The sequence below is a fragment of the Babylonia areolata genome, chromosome 21 (genome assembly GCF_041734735.1).
Source record: "Babylonia areolata isolate BAREFJ2019XMU chromosome 21, ASM4173473v1, whole genome shotgun sequence".
Taxonomy (NCBI): domain Eukaryota; kingdom Metazoa; phylum Mollusca; class Gastropoda; order Neogastropoda; family Buccinidae; genus Babylonia; species Babylonia areolata.
This window is the reverse complement of record NC_134896.1, coordinates 14,249,902-14,268,428: the sequence shown is the minus strand read 5'-3', so window position 1 is coordinate 14,268,428 and position 18,527 is coordinate 14,249,902. Positions and strand designations below refer to the sequence as shown.

At 38.2% G+C, this 18,527-nt stretch overlaps 2 protein-coding genes across 4 annotated transcripts in view; one reads left to right on the top strand and one right to left on the bottom strand.

Moving 5' to 3' along the window:
• The window catches only part of LOC143296724 (dynein axonemal heavy chain 6-like), a 147,432-nt gene extending 141,851 nt beyond the window's left edge, over positions 1–5,581 (top strand). For all 3 annotated transcript variants that reach the window (XM_076608782.1, XM_076608783.1, XM_076608781.1), the window contains 2 exons: positions 948–1,094; positions 2,213–5,581. In XM_076608782.1, the coding sequence (XP_076464897.1) occupies positions 948–1,094; positions 2,213–2,455 (390 nt within the window). In that variant the 3' untranslated portion in view covers positions 2,456–5,581. The remainder of the gene's footprint in view (positions 1–947; positions 1,095–2,212) is intronic.
• A 2,630-nt stretch (positions 5,582–8,211) lies between these two features.
• LOC143295827 (uncharacterized) overlaps positions 8,212–18,527 on the bottom strand; it is a 93,862-nt gene continuing 83,546 nt past the window's right edge. The window contains 1 exon segment of the mRNA XM_076607469.1: positions 8,212–10,338. Within this exon segment, the coding sequence (XP_076463584.1) occupies positions 10,195–10,338 (144 nt within the window). The 3' untranslated portion in view covers positions 8,212–10,194.

The window sequence follows — 18,527 nt, the reverse complement described above, 5'->3', positions numbered from 1 at the left end:
AAAAAGGGAAAAAAAAAAAAAGAAAAGAAAAAAAAAGACTGGATAAAATTCAGAAACGGAGCAGTAAGGCTGGACATGTGCATGTAGGATTGGATTAGTAATGTATCTGTTAAGCGTGATTGTGGAAATTTCTTTTATTGTTAGTTGTCTGTTGCTCCTGATTGTCATTTCTGTTGATCTGTGAAGCTTATTGTTCTTGTGCAAATTTCTGTGATAATCAGCTGTGTATGGATCTGAGAGGCCTGTTGTTCTTGTAGAAGTTTCTTTGTTAGTTTGAAGCTGGCAGCCATGAATATATATTATTGTTTGTGCTAATATTTTATGTGAACATTTGGAGAAAAAAAAAGAAATTTCTTTAATTGCTAGTTGTCTGGTTGTATGTTTGCTGTAGCTTTGTTATCAGTATATGGTATACATTATTGTTTGTGCTAAACATTTGAAAAAAGTCACAATTTTTGTTTTGACAGTATCAGTAACATCTGTAACTGTTATTTGTTGGGGTAGAAAAGTTTAGAATTTTTCTCTGCTCTGTTAAAATTTTGTCTGTAGTGCAAAAGCATGACACAGTTACTAAGTGCACATAACATATTCTCAGATATACAGACACTCACTCACAGTTCTGCACACACACACACACACACATTTGAGTATACACGCATGCACACATGAACAAACATGAATTTCCACTGCCATGATCACTCTCATCACTTTCACTTCCATCAATGATAACAAATCAAGAATGCAAACAATTATTCCAGTGTTATAGATCTACCTTTCTAAAATAAAAAAGAATGAGTAATAGAAACTACTAAAGAATTAAGACACATCTGACACTGACAAAAAAAAAAAACCCAAAAAAAAGACAATGCCGATCTTTGCACGTTATAGGAGAATTAGTGACCCCCTGGAGTTGAAGGGAAGTGACCGAGAACTGCTGGTTCTGACAGGGTGATGCTCCTCCTGAAGATGGAGTTCGGATCTTTGGAATGTTCCTGGACGGGGCCAGCTGGGACCCTGATCTGGACTGCCTGCGAGACTCGCACACTGACCAGCGCTTCCATGTGCTGCCAGAGATACACTTCAAACCTGTGGAGGTACTATAATGGGGGAGAGGGGAGGAGGTGGGGGGGCAATTGGGGGTGGTGGGAGGATGAAGGGGATTTAGGTTGAGGGGTGGGGGTGGAGAGGAAGGGCGATTCAGAGGTAGGGATCAAAACTTTGTGGATTTTAGACCGACATTTATTTGGGATTGATTCTTTTTAATTGCTGATAGTTTTATGTGCTGAGTATTTGTGAGTCTGGTGATACTTTAGTGGAATTTGTGGAAAGAATTATGTGTGACTATATTTATATGGTTTGGTTGAACTATACAGTTGTGTATATTGTCAGAAAAGTGTTTTATCGTGGTGGTGGTGTTTTTTCACTGTGTGTGCATATTTTTTTTCATTTTAAGCTGCATGTGATGGATGTGTATATGTATATCTAATACATACATTTATCTCATGATTTGTTATGTGGATGCCCATGGTGTTCAAGTTCCCTTATCAGAGCTATTCTATTTAAATGATTTTGTCATTATTTTTGAGTTTGTTTCTTTAACCTGCGAAGCCAAATGCAAAATATCACATGCGGATGTTTTCTGTTGATAAATCAAACTGAAGAAAAAAAGTGAATGAATTTTTCTTCCCTCAGATCACAAGACAGTATCAACAAAAGAAGAAACAACATTTCCCAAAGGACAATGAAAACCAACACAAGCACACACAGGAAAAAAGCAAACAACCAAAAACCGACACAAACAATGACAATTTGATCTCACATCAAAACACTTAACTCTTTCACCACCACGTTTTTGTGTGAAAAACACTTCCCAGCACCAATTACTTTAGAAACTATGCTCTCAGTCAGAGGATTCGGTTCCTGTCAAAACATCACAATGCACTTGTTCATATCAAACTGGGTCAGGGAGCAGGGGTTAGCCATTGTCGTATTGGCAGGAAAACTGGCTGCACCTGTCAACCTTTGTTACAATGTGGCAAAATGGTCTTATCAACATGACCCCTCGATGTGGACAAAAGTCGTCTATAGCAGTGAAAGAGTTAATAAAAAAAAAAACTCACAAAAAACCACCCAACAATGACAAGCACCCCCCCCCCCCCTCCCCCCCCACCTGAACTTATTAAATGTTGATCAACACATCCATCCTGCACAGATTCGCAGCACCCCCACGGCATCCAGCACCAGCCGCAAGGAACCCTCCGACGTGGAGCAGGACAAGAGCAAGCTCATGTTCAACTACGAGTGCCCCCTGTATCGAACCTCAGGCCGCGCAGGCATGCTGTCCTCCACGGGCCACTCCACCAACTTTGTCATGTCCGTCAACCTGCCCTCCGAGCAGCCACCGGACTTCTGGATCCTGCGAGGGGTCGCCATGCTGTGTCAGCTGGATGACTGATGGTACACCTGGTGGTGGTGGACGGGTCTTCTTGACGTGGATGTGCATGTTAACGGAAGTGATATATACCTGTTGTCAGAACTGATGTACTCCGTTGAAGAACTGATCAGGTTTCTTTTCTTGGTGAATGTACATGTTGTAGAAGTTGTGTATGTACGTTTTGTGGAGCTGAACGACACATCGAAGAACTGATCAGTTTTCTTCTTGACTTTACTATCTGTCTGTCTATCTATCTATCTATCTTATCTTTATTTATTTATTTATTCTTTTTTTTATATATATCTACAGTTTGCAGAAGTGATGTATATGTTGTAGAGCTGAAATATACATTGCAGAACAGTTTTCTTCTTGATGTATATATTCATGTTGCAGAAGTGATGAACTTTTTGTAGAACTGATGCACACCTTGAAGAACTGATAGGTTTTCTTCTTGACATACATATACATGTTGTAGAGGTAATATACTTCTTGTAGAACTGTAATTCACATTGTTAGAAATGATGGATTGTTGAAAACGGGTTGAAAATGTGGAGCTGAAAGGCATGAATGATTGTGTAGAGAATACACTGCTGGGTATTGATTTGGTGATGAATGTCTTTTTATGACCAAGAGACAGCGAGTTAAGACAATGTGAACCTGCTTATTTTAGTCATAAAGTATGTTCATCACTTCTTAAAATGATGGCTGGAGGGAAATAAATCCAGTTGACAAATGGACAATGATTATATATCAAAGTGAAAGCTGTATATATATATATATATATTGTTGACCTTTTTGTTTTCTTTGTTGGTGTGTGTGTTGCATTTTGACATACCAGTAAACGCCCTTGACAAAGACCAGTGGTCGAAACCAGTCGGGCATGTAAGAAACTGTTCTGTTGTTTTCCTTTTTTTCTATTGTTGTATATATATATATAAATCTAATGAATGTATTAACGTGCTGGTACATTGACTTAGTTTGAGGTTAAACTAATTAAGATTTCACAATGTTGTTACTATTGATTCTGATCCATTTATTAGCTTCCCTTCTTGGGAGGACTGGGCTAAGGTTCTGAAGTTGAAGAAGATGGAGGATGGGATGGAAGGCATTATTGCTTTTGACCATTTCTTCCCATCAGCCATCTGGACATCTTTGTCACCCTGATCAGCACGTTGGAAATGATTTTGACTGAAGACTTCGCAGTCTGATAAACTGAACTTTGCAGAGTTCTGGCTTTGTGAGATTACTGTATTTTGCTTTGAACTGTGAATTATTTTCACTTCCGAACATTGGTTGCTTCGGAAATGTGATGATATGGTGGTCTTTGACACTGACAGGTTATTTCAGAAATCTCTGAAGTTGAGATACTGGAACTTAAGATTTCGCAAAGCTGTATTGTGTTTTACTTCTCTGAAGCAAAACTTGTACTTAAAAAAAAAAGAAGCTTTGTTTAGTGTCAGGTGGGGGTATGTATGCTTTGTAGCTTATCATTGATATGATGACTTTAGATATTGTAATGTGGCAGGTGAATTCACAAGACAGTGACTTGTAACCTGTGCAGCGTGGAGTATGAAAGATTGCGACATGTCACCACGTGTGTCAATACCATTTGGTGTGACAGTAGTTTTAATTACACATACATTCCAGGACACACTGTTACAGTTTGGCAAGGGCACACTTTCCTGCCAATGAATCACTGTATGTTTATTTTCAGAAAAGTTTCCATTACAGTATGTAAACACACAGTTGCACCACACTATAACAATGGACATTATGAATGAAAGATAAGAGATGAGGCTCATGACATATATATATTTTTTCTTCTTCTTTTTTTTTTTTTTTGCAAAAGAAAGCATTAATTGAGAAGAGATTTGTAATTATGCTTTTTAAGTGAAAATGTTCTTACTGCTTATTTGATTCAGAATCTTTGCCATCCACATTGTTTTTTGAATTTACATGATGTGTTACTTCAGTGGTTAATTTGGACAGTACAATGCAGTGTTTGAAAAGACAATGTTTTCATGTGTGGATAGTTCAGTGCAGTGTTTGAAATAATTGACACAGTTTTTGTGTGTGGTAATCAGAGTGTGTGATGAATATGTGAAAAGAAATAAGGATAAATAAATATTTGGTGTAACAGTCCAGTGTTTGAAATTTAAGAAAATATTTTGTGGTAATCCGCGTGTGACAAATTAAAAAATGAAGGTTTAAGGAGAAAGTAATTGATACTGGATGCAAGCCATTTGTTTTGACTTGGGTTTGATCACATTGCTGGTCTGTGATACATTTCTCTATGTGTTTTTACCATTGAAACTAGTTTACAAGTGAAACTCTTTTAGCATATTGTGATATGATCAGTATTCCTTCAAAGTCTTATACATAAACCCAGCATTGTAATCCTTGCCAAATGTGAACTGCTGATTATCTGCATTTTTTTAAATGGGCTCCATTCCTTTGGAACTATTTTTCTTTGTGATTTTATAGATACATTGTTGATTAAATCCATGCATGGTTATCATTATGTGCACAATTATGTATAAATAACTTACTGCTGAATGCCTATGTTTGCAGTCATGTTTTTACTGGGGCTTTTCCCCTTCATTTCTTTAGGTAATCTGCTGATCAAATATGTCTGATGTCAAAATATTGCGTAAAATTATTTTCCCCGATGTTTTCAGATATTGAGATAAATTATTTTATACTGGTTCAGAGTTCAGTCTGGTTCGTCATTGCATCAGAACTCTGTCCACAATGAATGATTGTCAGTCTTCTTCCCTCGGGTTCATTGTGTAAATCATTACAGTCTAATAATTTGCTTTTTAGTCATGTATCTGTGTGTGTGTGTGTGTGTGTGTGTGTGTGTAAGGGAGAGATAGTGGGTAATAGAGAGGCGGAATGGGAGGTGTTTGGAACAAGTGAACAAGTTTTCTATAAAAAAAAAAAAAAATGTAATAGTCTGTTTCTGAAATGATTTAATGTTATTGTCAGCTTTAATAGAAGTCAGTCAGAAAATTGCATTGTGTTTTACCAGCTCTGCATTGTTGCATTCAAGCATTATTGTTACTTTCATTAATGAATGAAGAAGTGTGCTGCTGTTTTCCAATTTTGCTTTATTGTTACATAAATAAACAGGTGATTTCCACCACATCGAAAGCTTGTGTTTGATATTAATTTGTTGACATTCACAAGAAATTACCCATTGTAAAAAAAAAAAGATAATAAAAAACAAAATCAGCTATGACCGAAACACCTTTCCATCAAGAAATTACACCTCCCCAACCAAAGCTGCTACCATCAAGGTTCTGATAATACAGCTATATATAACCTCTTGGATACTTGGTTGGCCAGAAGGTAAGTCACTGATCTATGAATGGCAAAGTTAACCTACAAAGGGCAAATTTTGTCACAATACTCTGTGAAATAATATACCAAGCGAAATCAGCTTTCCTTTAATCTTACATACTCTTCGGCACCCAACCACAACAACTACCATTGAGTTTTACAATAATACAGCCATGTGCAGCCTCTTTAAATTGACTGAATGGTGAATGGATACTTGGCCTGCCAGATGGTAAGTTACTAACAGTCAAATGTCCCAGTGATATCCATGTAGGGCTGGGCAAGTTTTGTTCTCTTACTCTGTCAAAAGTTAATCTTAGATGCTCTACAGCACCCAAGCTACATTTTAGTTGAAAAACAAAATCTCTCCAAATAAGATTAATTAATCAGCCAATGACACACTGCACCATTGTTGATCTGTGCGATAAAACTTGCTTAGATGTTTACATTCTGACGTCAGTTTCTCATGTGGCGGGATTGGAACCTATGAAAGTGTGTGTGTGTGGTGGGAGTTAATAATAATAATGATAGTATTTATAAAGCGCTGAATCTGTGCAGAGACATATCTAAGTGCTTTCACACCAGTCATTTACACGTATGCATAACTCTAAAACTGAAGACGAGCAAGAGGCAGGGGAGGGAGGCTATCTTGGGAAGAGGTGGGTTTTAAGACCAGACTTGAAAGAGCTGAGAGCGGAGATTTGACGAAGTGAAATAGGAAGTTCATTCCAAATGCAAGGTCCAGAGACAGAGAAAGAACGGCGTCCAACAGTGGAGTGTTTGAACCTGGGTATGCATAAAGAGTGGTCAGCACAATAGGCAGACTGAAAAGGGTGGAGGAGATTGTTGAAACAAAGGTGGTTGTTAAGCTGCTTCACGACAGCTTTTTCAAGGAGTTTGGACAGGAAAGGAAGGTTAGAAACTGGTTGATAATTTTTTTTCAAAATGTTTGCATCAAGTTTGGGTTTCTTCAGAAGAAACCAAACAATTGCAGTTTTGAAAGTGGATGGAAACGTTCCAGTGAGAAGGGAGGAGTTGACAATATTGGTGATTGTGTGGAGAAGCTGTGAAACAATGGGAAAAGACAGAGGCTGGTATAGGATCGAGCTCACATGATTTTATTGTCATTTGTGATATATAGGACTGGCTCTGAGGAAAAAAAAGGAATGGCTCAGAAAATGTATGGACGCTCAGAAAAAGGAAATGGCTCAGAAAATATGAGTGGCTCAGAAAATAGTGACGCTCAAAAAAAGGGATGGCTCAGAAAATAGTGTAGGGACACTCAGAAAAGAAGATGATGGCTCAGAAAATAGTTTAGGGACGCTCAGAAAAAAATTAATGGCCCAGAAAAGTGTAGGAACGCTAAAAAAAATGGAATGGCTCAGATAATAGTACAGGGACGCTCAACAACAAAAAAAGGCAATGGCTCAGAAAATAGTATAGGGACGCTAAGAAAAAAGGGAATGGCTCAGAAACTAGTACAGGGACGCTCAGAAAAAAGGAATGGCTCAGAAACTAGTACAGGGACGCTCAGAAAAAAGGAATGGCTCAGAAACTAGTACAGGGACGCTCAGAAAAAAGGAATGGCAATAAAAATTTAATAGTGTAGGGACGCTCAACGAAAAAGGGGATGGCTCAGAAAATAGTGCTGGGACGCTCAGACTAAAAGGGATGGCTCAGAAAAGAAAATCTGAGATAGCTCAGGTGAAAAAATGTGGACAGATCATGAAAAATGGGGACAGCCCAACAAAAAAGGATGCGTCAGAAAAAAACACACACATGGGCATGGCATAGGAAATAAAAATATGTATGTGGACGGATCAGAAAAGGGGACGGCTCTCAGTATATACGTATCTGTATATTACATATATTTGGACAGTTCAGAAAAAGGTATGGGAACAGATAGGGGGAAAAACATACATGGGGCGACGCAGAAGAAAATAGAAATGATTCATAAAATGGCAGCTCAGAGAAGGGACATGTGGGAAACCAACAGTGATACGGATATCTATCACAGATGAAAAAAAAAAAGTGTGTGTGTGTGTGTGTGTGCGCGCGTGCGTGCACGCATGTGCATCTTACACTCACAGGAATAGTATGGGGAGATTATAGCAACATGCCCTGCCTGATTTATTTTTTTCCTCAAGTTATAACGGCTCCGAGTCCTCTGTCTCTTTTTGACTGTCTGTCTGTCTCCGTTTGTAAACGATACCGACCTGCATGTGTTCTGAACTGTTAATTTCAATTTTACAAAACGGCACAATAAAACACGCCAGACCTTCGAGTATGTCAAACAGGTGGTACTACACTCAGTGGCTTATGTGTGCACGCGAGCGCGCGCGCGCACACACACACACACACAATTGTATCATCCGCACAAATCTATCCAAACAACATATGTTGGAAAAAAAACAAAATTTAATCTGCTTCACTCGATATTATCACAGGTAAGCTTTTTATTCCCTTCTCAAACACACAAAATAAAATCCGTATACAAGCAAGGAGTTAAAGAAAGCATTTTGTGCATTCGCAGTGGAAAGGATTCACATATTAATGATACTTAACAATACAATGGTACTGTACATCAGCAGTTAGAAACAGCATTTAACGCTTTAGGCCCATGTGGATAATGCTGAAGGAAAATGATTATTATAAATAATGCCGTAGAATTTATTCCATGCACATATATTGGGTTTATGAAGCCGTATTATGGTCTGCATAGATACACTGACTAAGCATCAGTACACGAATACAATATGAATATGTGATGAATAAAATATTACGTAGCAGCCACGGACGGGATCACAAGAACAGCAAAACACGTCTGGGGTATGGGAGTCCCCCAAACTACTTACGCAAAACATGCAAGGAATCGAACATTCATAGAGATGGCTGAAAACAAGCAAGGAATATGTTGGCTATACGATCGTGGTTTGCTTTTTTCAAACTTCACTTCTTCTCGGGAAGAACCCAAGATGTTGTCATATAACTCGAATTTACTTTAGATAACAACGTGGCACATCGTCCCTCCAGACAGCTGATTTATCTCCCTTCTTCTCTTCCCACTGGCTCCCCCTGAATGCCACTGTGCCTGAGGAACATATGTGAAAGGTTACCAAAGCTGCTTCCCTCGGTGTGTGTGTGTGTGTGTGTGTGTGTGTGTGTGTGTGTGTGTGTGTGTGTGTGTGTGTGTGTGTGAAATCACAAGTATATAATCTTTCGGACGACCAGTACACTTCACCAACAATGTGTTTTCAAAGTACTAGATGATTATGAACCATTCACATCCATAGTATAAAAAAAGCAACAATCTGGGGCAGCATTATGGTCAAAATGCAAAAAATTGAAAAATACAAATGTTCCACATATCAGGAAAAAAAAATCAAACATAAATCACAAGCTTGCGTCAGACAGAATAACCGTGATCTTCTACGAGACCAACTCATTATATTCACGACTTTACGAATAATGCTCTTTGAGGATACCCCCCAGCGCTATTACAGGAAAAAAAACATTCATCTGGAGACTGCTCTGCCACACCGAAACGGGACCACTAATGTTCGACAATCGAATATAGGAAAGAAAAAAACAAACAAAAACAACAAGACGGAGCAATCTTTTACGTGTGGAATGTTCCCCAGTTCTGGAGACCTTCGAAACGAAATTAAGGTACCATAATGCCCTCGTACTTATGTTAATGGCATCATGTTCCATGCAGTCCCCTTTGCTGCTGGGACAGACGAGAGGATAAAGAAATAGAAAAAAAAGAAGAAACGCGCAGACTATCTAACTAAAAAAAACAACATCTAAAGAATAAAAAAAAAACAAAAAAAAAACAAAAAAAAACGAACAAACAAACGATATCAACGGTTATCATAACGTTTATAACAAGGAAGGGAATCACCAACTATACACAGTTCTTCAAAGCAGTTTCGAGACATCGTATTAAAAAGATGTAAACGCGGTAACAGTACGTCACAGCTAGTCACTGGCCAACACCAATAAAAAAAAAAAATAATAATAATAATAAGAGAAACGAGACATGTTCCAAATAAAATACTGTTTGATTAAATCAAGAGAAACCAGCAGTGTCGTGTCGGTCATTGTTTGAACATCTTTCACCAGTCACACACAACCGAACACAATGATCCATCAAGTGTTCCTTTGGAAGGCTTGGGAAGGCGGCGTCTGTTCTCATGACTTCAAGGGGTAGATCTGGTGGGGTGGGGTGGGGTGGGGAAGTGGGTGTCAAAGGCAGATTTGGTGGGGGTGAGATGGGGTGGACGGACTGGGTGTGAAAGGATAAAGGTACCACAGCCTTTTACAGCCAACGGGGCAGTGAATTCATTAATCACTGTGTCGTGAGCTGGAGTGGGTTGGGGGTGTGTGGGTTGGGGTGGGTGGGTGGGTGGAGTGGACTATCACCTGGTGACCAGAGTTTCCTTGGCGACGGACGTCCTGCGGCCCTTTCTGGACATGTTCTCCACACTGGGCGCCACGGTGAGCCGACTGCCGCGGTCCCGCGTGTCGGGCAGAGGGGTGGGGCCGGCACTCTCCGTCATCTCCTGTTGGAAACATCATACAGAGGGATCAGTGCCTGGGGGGTACAACGATGGAGGGGGAGGGAGGGGGGGAGAGAGAGGGGAGGGAGAAAGAGAGAGGGAGGAAGAGAGGGGGGAAGAGTCAGAGGGAAAGAGACAGAGAGAGGAAAAGAGGGAGACAGAGATAGAGGGAAAAAGGAGAGAGAAAGGGGGGAGAGAGAGGGAGGTAAAAAGGGAGGGAGAGAAAGACAGCGAGAGGGAGGGACGGAGAGAGAGAGAGAGTGAGTGAGTGTGTGTGTGTGTGTGTGTGTGTGTGTGTGGAGGGCATGCATGTGTATGCGAGTATGAATGTGTGTGTGCGCACAAAAGTAGGAGGACAAAAATCCTCAAACATCAGCTACACAGACCTAAGACAAAGGCTAATAAAACCAAACAGAAAGACTAATTACGTGCACAAATGAACACACGGTAACATTATTACCCTGCATATTGTAGTGAACACGTTCCGCAACAAATATTTGAATGCAAGAGATTGCCTGAACACAACGAAACCTCATGCTTTTGAAAAATGAACTTGAAGCTCCTAACACTTACAAAAGCAACGACGAACACTGACATAACTTACCATCCTGTTTGTAATGGAAAACAATAATACTACATTCACGAATGTGTTCACAGCCAAATATAACGCACTGGACGTGCATACGACTGCGAAACAAGAACACAAGCATCACTGCTAACTGTAGACATAAAAATCATGTGTCACCATTTTCTTTAAGCTAGAGGTCATGATAACACGGAATATAAAAAGCCAAGGAAGTCACCCATCATCAAAAATACATAAACTTGTTTCAAATTCTTCAGCCTTTATGCCCTGCTCTCATTGTGACCTCAGTTTCCCCTCATATTCCACGCCAATGGCGAAATCGCGTCAAAGTCTTCGGTGCCGGCAGATTCCTTGAGGACTTTCGTCCGAAGGGAGATGACAAAGCTCTCACTCAGTAGTCATCTTCAGGGGTGTGGGAGCGGGAGGAGGTTAGTAAGTGGTGTCCTGTGTATGGTGATTCGGAACAGTCACCACCAGAACACACACCACCAAAATGACTCGTTTGTAGGGCAGGGTCTCCTCTGACGTGTGGCCTTATGATGACCTGATAGTTTCCCGTAGACTACAGGCGCTTAGTGTGCTACAGAAGTATTAAACTGGGACAGTGTTGGGGGAATTCTGGCGAAACGGCGAAGAAGATGGGAAAGAAAAACAAAAACAAAATAAGAACGAAATGAGAAATTCAAGACATACGCATGACCAAAACTTAAAAATTAAAAACAATTACCATTACAAAGTATACAGACTAAACGTTTGGCAAATACAAGAGAAAACAAAACACCAAAGGTATTTTCATGAACCGGGACAAACACAAAATAGCACAGTATGAGAACAAATTATTTTAAAGAAACAATCAGATATGAAATGTGAAAACAGCAGTCGCTTTCTGGCTAAGATACGGAAAAAAAACTATCAACAAAAAAGCATATGTCACAGTTGTAATGGAACGGAATCCTCAGAGTTTTAATATATCACTGCTGATATTACTGACTACGTAAAGAAGAATAACATTAAGAAATATGTGAAAATAAAACAGTTCTACACAGAATTTTTAACACAATGAGAAAGAATACCAGTTCTGATGTCCTCAATCCTCTAAAAAAAAAATCACATATTTATGGACACGTTTATCAAAAAAAACCACCAACAATTTTTTGGAAGGATTACATGCATTTTGTATGTTCTTTGCTCAATGTTTATGTGAAATAAAATATTTAAAAAAAGAACCAATAAACAAGATGGTGGCACGATAAAGAACAAATGAAAGAACCACTAGACGTCAAATCTGAAATGCTTTTGGTACGATTTTAAAATAGGATCAGAAGAGGATTTCAAAATAGGATCAGAAAAGTTAAAAACACAAGTCATAAAATTGCAGTCAGTTCTCTTACTAGTCTAACCACACATAAAAGAAATTAAATACATTTGGCTCAGAGTGTTTGATAAGTCCAGATGAAGATGAACTGTTTTAGAAAGACATAATATTTCAATGGTATAAACTACTCTTTGAAAGAAAACAACAAACAACTGAGCCCACAAACTCAGCGGAAATGCTGAGAGAACCGATGTTTCTTTAACGATAAAGATACTGTTAATAACATTTAAAGAAGGCAAAATAAATGGATACATTAACATGCTTTTCACATTGCATTTTTTACATTTACATACAAGAACGAAAGCGTTACTTTACGTATACTGATTTCATTAATAAGTACAAACAGAATACAGGGACTACTTCTATCTAGATGTCTGATAAATTGATAGACTTCATTTTGCTTCATGCAATATTATATATCAATAAAGAAAAGAGGAGGAATATAGGCGACCTGAATTCAATGCATCAACTAGTTTTTCAAACGTGTGTGTGTGTGCGTGCCTGAATGTGTGTGCGCTCGCTTCTTTGGGTTTTTTCTTTGCATTGTAAGTATGTGTTTTTCTTCTTTTTTGTGCTAAGTGTTGTTGTCTTTTGTTCTTTGCTTACTAGCGTTAAATTGATTTATACAACGAAACAATACAATGTAATACATGGCATTGATTCTTGATTAATTCGGTTAGGAAATTTGTACATGTATATAACTTACACATATAAGCCGATATTCTGTATTGTTCGTGCAAAAAATGAACAAACGGCATTGTTCGTGCAAAAAATGAACAAACGAACATGCTTGATTAAAAACAAATCGTGTTGTTCATGCAAAAGTGAATGACAATAAAACTGTTTAAATTAACAAAACAATGTATACAGACTATACAGCTGGTCTGCCTCTAAGTCTCTACACTCACGCTCAAAGATTCCTGGTTGGCAGACAAAAAGTCAGCCGAAGATGAAAGAAGAAAAACAAAGAGCATGTATGTCATTTCTTCCAATTATATCCATCGCTTTTAAATGAACAAACGGGGATTTTGTAGAACTGAGACACATCAATTCTAACACTAACTCAAACTCTAACACACACACACACACACACACACACACACACACACACACACACACACACACACACACACACACACACACACACACACACACACACACACGCACGCACGCACGCACTCTCTCTCTCTCTCTCTCTCTCTCTCTCTCTCTCTCTCTCTCTCTCTCTCTCAGAGCGAATGTCGAATAAGAGATTCGTTGCTGTCATTTGGATGTTTGAAATACAATATATACCAATACATATGTGCACACCCAGAAAACTTTTGTGCTTGACAAAACAAACCTGCCACAATATGCAGCACGAAAAAAAGAAGGAATTATAACTGTTGTCAACTTTTCATATTGTCATCATCCTCATCACCATGATTATCATGGTGGTCATCATCACTATGATCATCACCATTATCGTCATCGTCATCAACATCTTCATGAATTCATTTTATGATTTAGTCCTTGAAAAATGTATGATGGGAACTTCAAACTCAATATAACAAAAGCCTGGCAGAATATGTATGTCGAATGGGGAAAAAATGTAAAAGAATACTAGTTTACGAAGGAAAAAGTGAACAGATACAAAAGCATGCTTCTCATACTGCAGATCTGTACAAGGATAACTGGAAGATACTTGACGTGTACTGATTTGTCGATGTTATTGAGATATACAGCGGCTATCAAATAGAAGAAAAAAGGTACACCCTTTTGACATACTGAATGAAATTATGTGTTTTGAAAATAACCGTAAATCAGAAATATCACCCATTATACATAGTTTCAGTTTCAGTTTCAGTAGCTCAAGGAGGCGTCACTGCGTTCGGACAAATCCATATACGCTACACCACATCTGCCAAGCAGATGCCTGACCAGCAGCGTAACCCAACGCGCTTAAGCCTTGAGAAAAAAAAGGTGAATAAATAATAGATTAAAAAAATATATATACATCGTTATGAAGGGTGTAAGGTTATATTATATCATACGCTTAAGGAAGATGACAGCAAAATCTTGTACTGAGTGAAATGATGAACCGAGTGTAAAAAAAAAATTAATTGTCACGAAACTATCAGAATGATGCATGCAGAATACACAGGAAATAAAATCTTTAAAAAACTATTTCAGCTCAAATACACGGGATACGGGTACATGCGATATTAACCATCAATGTTGTGCTATTGTCTATAGTTGTGTATAGGATTCAACACGAACAAGGAGGAGGAATTTTGTTTAATGTCCCGTCACACATATCGGTGACTGAAGACATTTTGTTAAAGTATTTATGAATACATTTGAGTATTATCGGTTAGAAGGGGTGGGAGATGTGAATGAATGGAGGGTTGGGGGAAACTGGGCAAATGCGGGTCAAATGTGGGTGAAATTTGAAAAAAAAGGAAAAAAATTCTAAATACAATTACAGGAAATTACTTAAAGGACTTCGTAAAAGAAAGTCGTTAAACTGACGAGCGAAACAACTGATAATGAATGCAAAAAGTCAAAAACATCAACGTTCTCAGTCACTTGTGAAGACACACTTTCGTGTACATAAGGCTTCATCAAGCTACAGTCAAAAATTATATGCTCAACTGTCAGGTTACTAAAGCATATGCACTTGACATTAGAACAATACCTGGTCCGTAATGAATTTGATAATAGTCTGAAACACGAACAACATGCTCACTAAATTTTAGCCTTAATGCTAGGGTCACCACACATACATTTTGGAGATATCGCATGCAAACATTTTCTGGGAGCAAGCAACAAATGATGTAAAAGCAAATCTTCTTTCTTCTTGATAGATGAAACAATAGTAATCGTGGGAAACTATACCCATTCTAGATCAATTCAAAATAATATCATACTTCATTTTGGCTCCTTAATGAATTATATGTCATTAAATGCAAAATGACAGAAAAAAATGCCACAATTCAATATATCAAATAAGATATTTAAAACCAAATATCTAATAGAAACACACAATAGTTGGTTTAACTTCATATTGTTTAATTCAAACTGGTATTGCGATAAATATATGGAGTTAAATAATACAGAAATCCATAAAAAAAAATACAAAAACATACTCCTGTCTCGAGAACCAAAAAAAAAAAAATCTATGCGCGCGCGCACGCGCGTGCGTGCGTGCGTGCGTGCGTGCGTGCGTGTGTGTGTGTGTGTGTGTGTGTGTGTGTGTGTGTGTGTGTGTGTGTGTGTGTATGCGTGTGTGTTTCTTTTTCTCCAGATGTTAGTCTTTATGTTCTTTCGTTACTATTAGTTAAACAGGTTTTTGTACAATGCTTCATAACTCCAATGATTAATCAATTGTAGATATATATATATATATACTGATAGGTTTATTCTGTGTTGTTCATGCAAAAATTTAAAAAGTCTAAAATTAACTAAAAACAAAACAAAAAATGAAATAATAATGACTGCCTCTAAGCCTCTACACTTACACTTCGTGATCCCTTGAAGTCAGAATGTCAGCCGAAGACAAGAGAAGGAAAAAGAGCAGGTATACCATTTCTTTTCTTTCAGCAAAATCCGTTACTTTTAAACGAAAACATTTTCTTAAGTTATGAAACGGAAATCACGCCCTACACACACACAAACACACACACACGTACGCACGCAAGCACACACACACACACACACACACACACACACACACACACACACACACGAAAAACAACAGACGTGCAATCTGTGTTAAAAATACGTACATCTGCACCAAGCAGGCATGACATTAGCGTTCAATAAAACACACAGTCTACAACATCACAATGTGAAATCGGGGTAGAATGTAAGAATTTACATCGATTTACAATACATACAGTCATACACACTGCCTCTGACTGATACAGCATGAAGCAAAAGAAGAATCTGTTCTTGTTAATTTTAAGTTATTCTTATTATTATAATCATAATCATCATTAACATTAAGGTTAGCAGTAGTACTGGTGTAGCAGTTGTAGCAACAGCGGTTTAAATAGCAATATAATTATCATTATTGTCACAATAATTATTTTTTATTATCTGTTGTTTTTATTGTTGCTGAGTTTGTTGTTAGTAACAATGACATTATTTTTTCATTAGTTCATATGCTGAGAAGTCCTCAACTGTGACAACATTAACACTATTCAACAGCAAAATATTGTCTATACATCAACTTCAAAATACAAATACGGAAGCTGCGCCTAAAGCTACACACACACACACACACACACGCGCGCGCGCGCGCGCGCGCGCGCACACACGCACGCACGCACGCACCCACACACGCACACGCGCTCACACACACACACACACACACACACACACACACACACACACACACACACATGCACGAGTCTGGTTCAAAACAATAAAAACTAACCAACACTAAAGAAAGCAGTCATCATGCATGCCAATAAGCGAGGAATTGAACAAAGACTGCGTACATTCAAATCCACCGGCATTTGCGCGAACACATGGCTGGAGGCTGCATGCAGTTTACATAACTTCAATCCGAGCACTTTCACTCATCGCAAACGACCGGCGAAACCACTGCGCCGATCCCTTAGCATCTCAAGCGAATAATGAAAAATATACAGGGATCACAAAAAAATATAGACCACTTAAGAACTTGCACAGTTTTCTGTTTGGAAGTCATGCTGAATTTTCGATAAACAGCGGTGTATGCAGTGAGCACCTTTCATAAGCAAAGGTGCTTTTTCTTTTCTTTATTTTACAATGAAAACCTACTTTTATCGTTCAAACACCGAATTACATTGGTTATACACCGAATAATTGTAAAATTTTGCGACTGATACATCCATTTTTCAAACTGTTCACTGAACACGTGTGCTTGAAACAACCGTTTGTGTGTTCTACAAAAGGCCAGTGGTAGAGACCATTATAGGCAGCCTTGCATAATTTAAATGGTATCTCGAATTTTTTTTTTTTAAACATTTCATACAAACATTCCTGTTTTATGAAGTGGTCCTTAACTTTTTGTGAAGCCTATGTATGTTCAATGTACATCAGTTCTAGCATCAGTCTAAAGGGAGGGGGGGGGGGGTGTCTAACATGAGACAAATCTGTTGTGGAATGGAGAAACACTCGCAAAATATAAGGAGCTAGAAGCGGACGTTGCTACAACAAGACACATGGCGACATGCTCTCCCTGTACGGGGACACGGCGACTTTCACTGGGACAATAACTATGTTCTAGCAACACAACTCAACGCAGTAAAACGCAGTACGAGCAGATGACAGGACCACATCAGAAATACCAGGCAACGCAGTACAGGTACAGATTTTTTTTTTTTTTTTTTTTTTTTTTTTTTGTAGCAGTTTTCTTTTTCGTCCAACACGTTTCGTTTTTCTCCACAGCGAAAATCATTCATCGCTGTACATTCAAACAAGTAAACAAATCAATCAAGATATAAACCAATGAATAATAAGAATAAACAAATCATATATCGTAAGAGAAATAATCATGTCATTCACAAAATAAAGAGGACATATATAAGAAAAAAAAAGTATTTTTAAAGTAAATCGGAATAAATAAATAAATAAATAAATAAATAATCAAAGTGATAAATACATAGATAAAAAAATAAATAAATAAATAAATGGATAAATAAATAAGCAAATAAATAACATAATTCTCAATGGAAAAAGTCCGGGAATGTCTAACAGCTAGAACCTAGCAGGTTAGTTTAAAAAGCTAAACATCAAGCCAGTATACGAAAGCTATCTATTATAAGTCAGTCCAGCAGCCACTTGAAACTAAGCTAGACGAGCAGAATGCTGAGTAACGCAACCATCATGATATATAGATAATCATTACACACTTTGACGAATAGTTTAAACGAAGTACATCATGCTGTCGAATAATAAAAACAAAACTACACGAGCTATATTATAACATACGTGTTGCATGCATTACAGTTTACACTGTAAATCTCCCACTCATATGCTCTCAGTCTGTACTCACATACCCAAAGATGCATGATAACAACAAACAAAAAAAAACAGGAGAGTGAAGCAAACAGAGCATCGGTAACACAAAGTTTTCCAAGCAGAAATCGTCGATACATATGAGACTTTCATTCACAAAACGTGTTTGTGTTCATGCGAATACATGGGCAAGAGTTGGCCAGCTCTGCAGTCAAGTGTGTTCTGATGGAAGCCAAAAGCCAG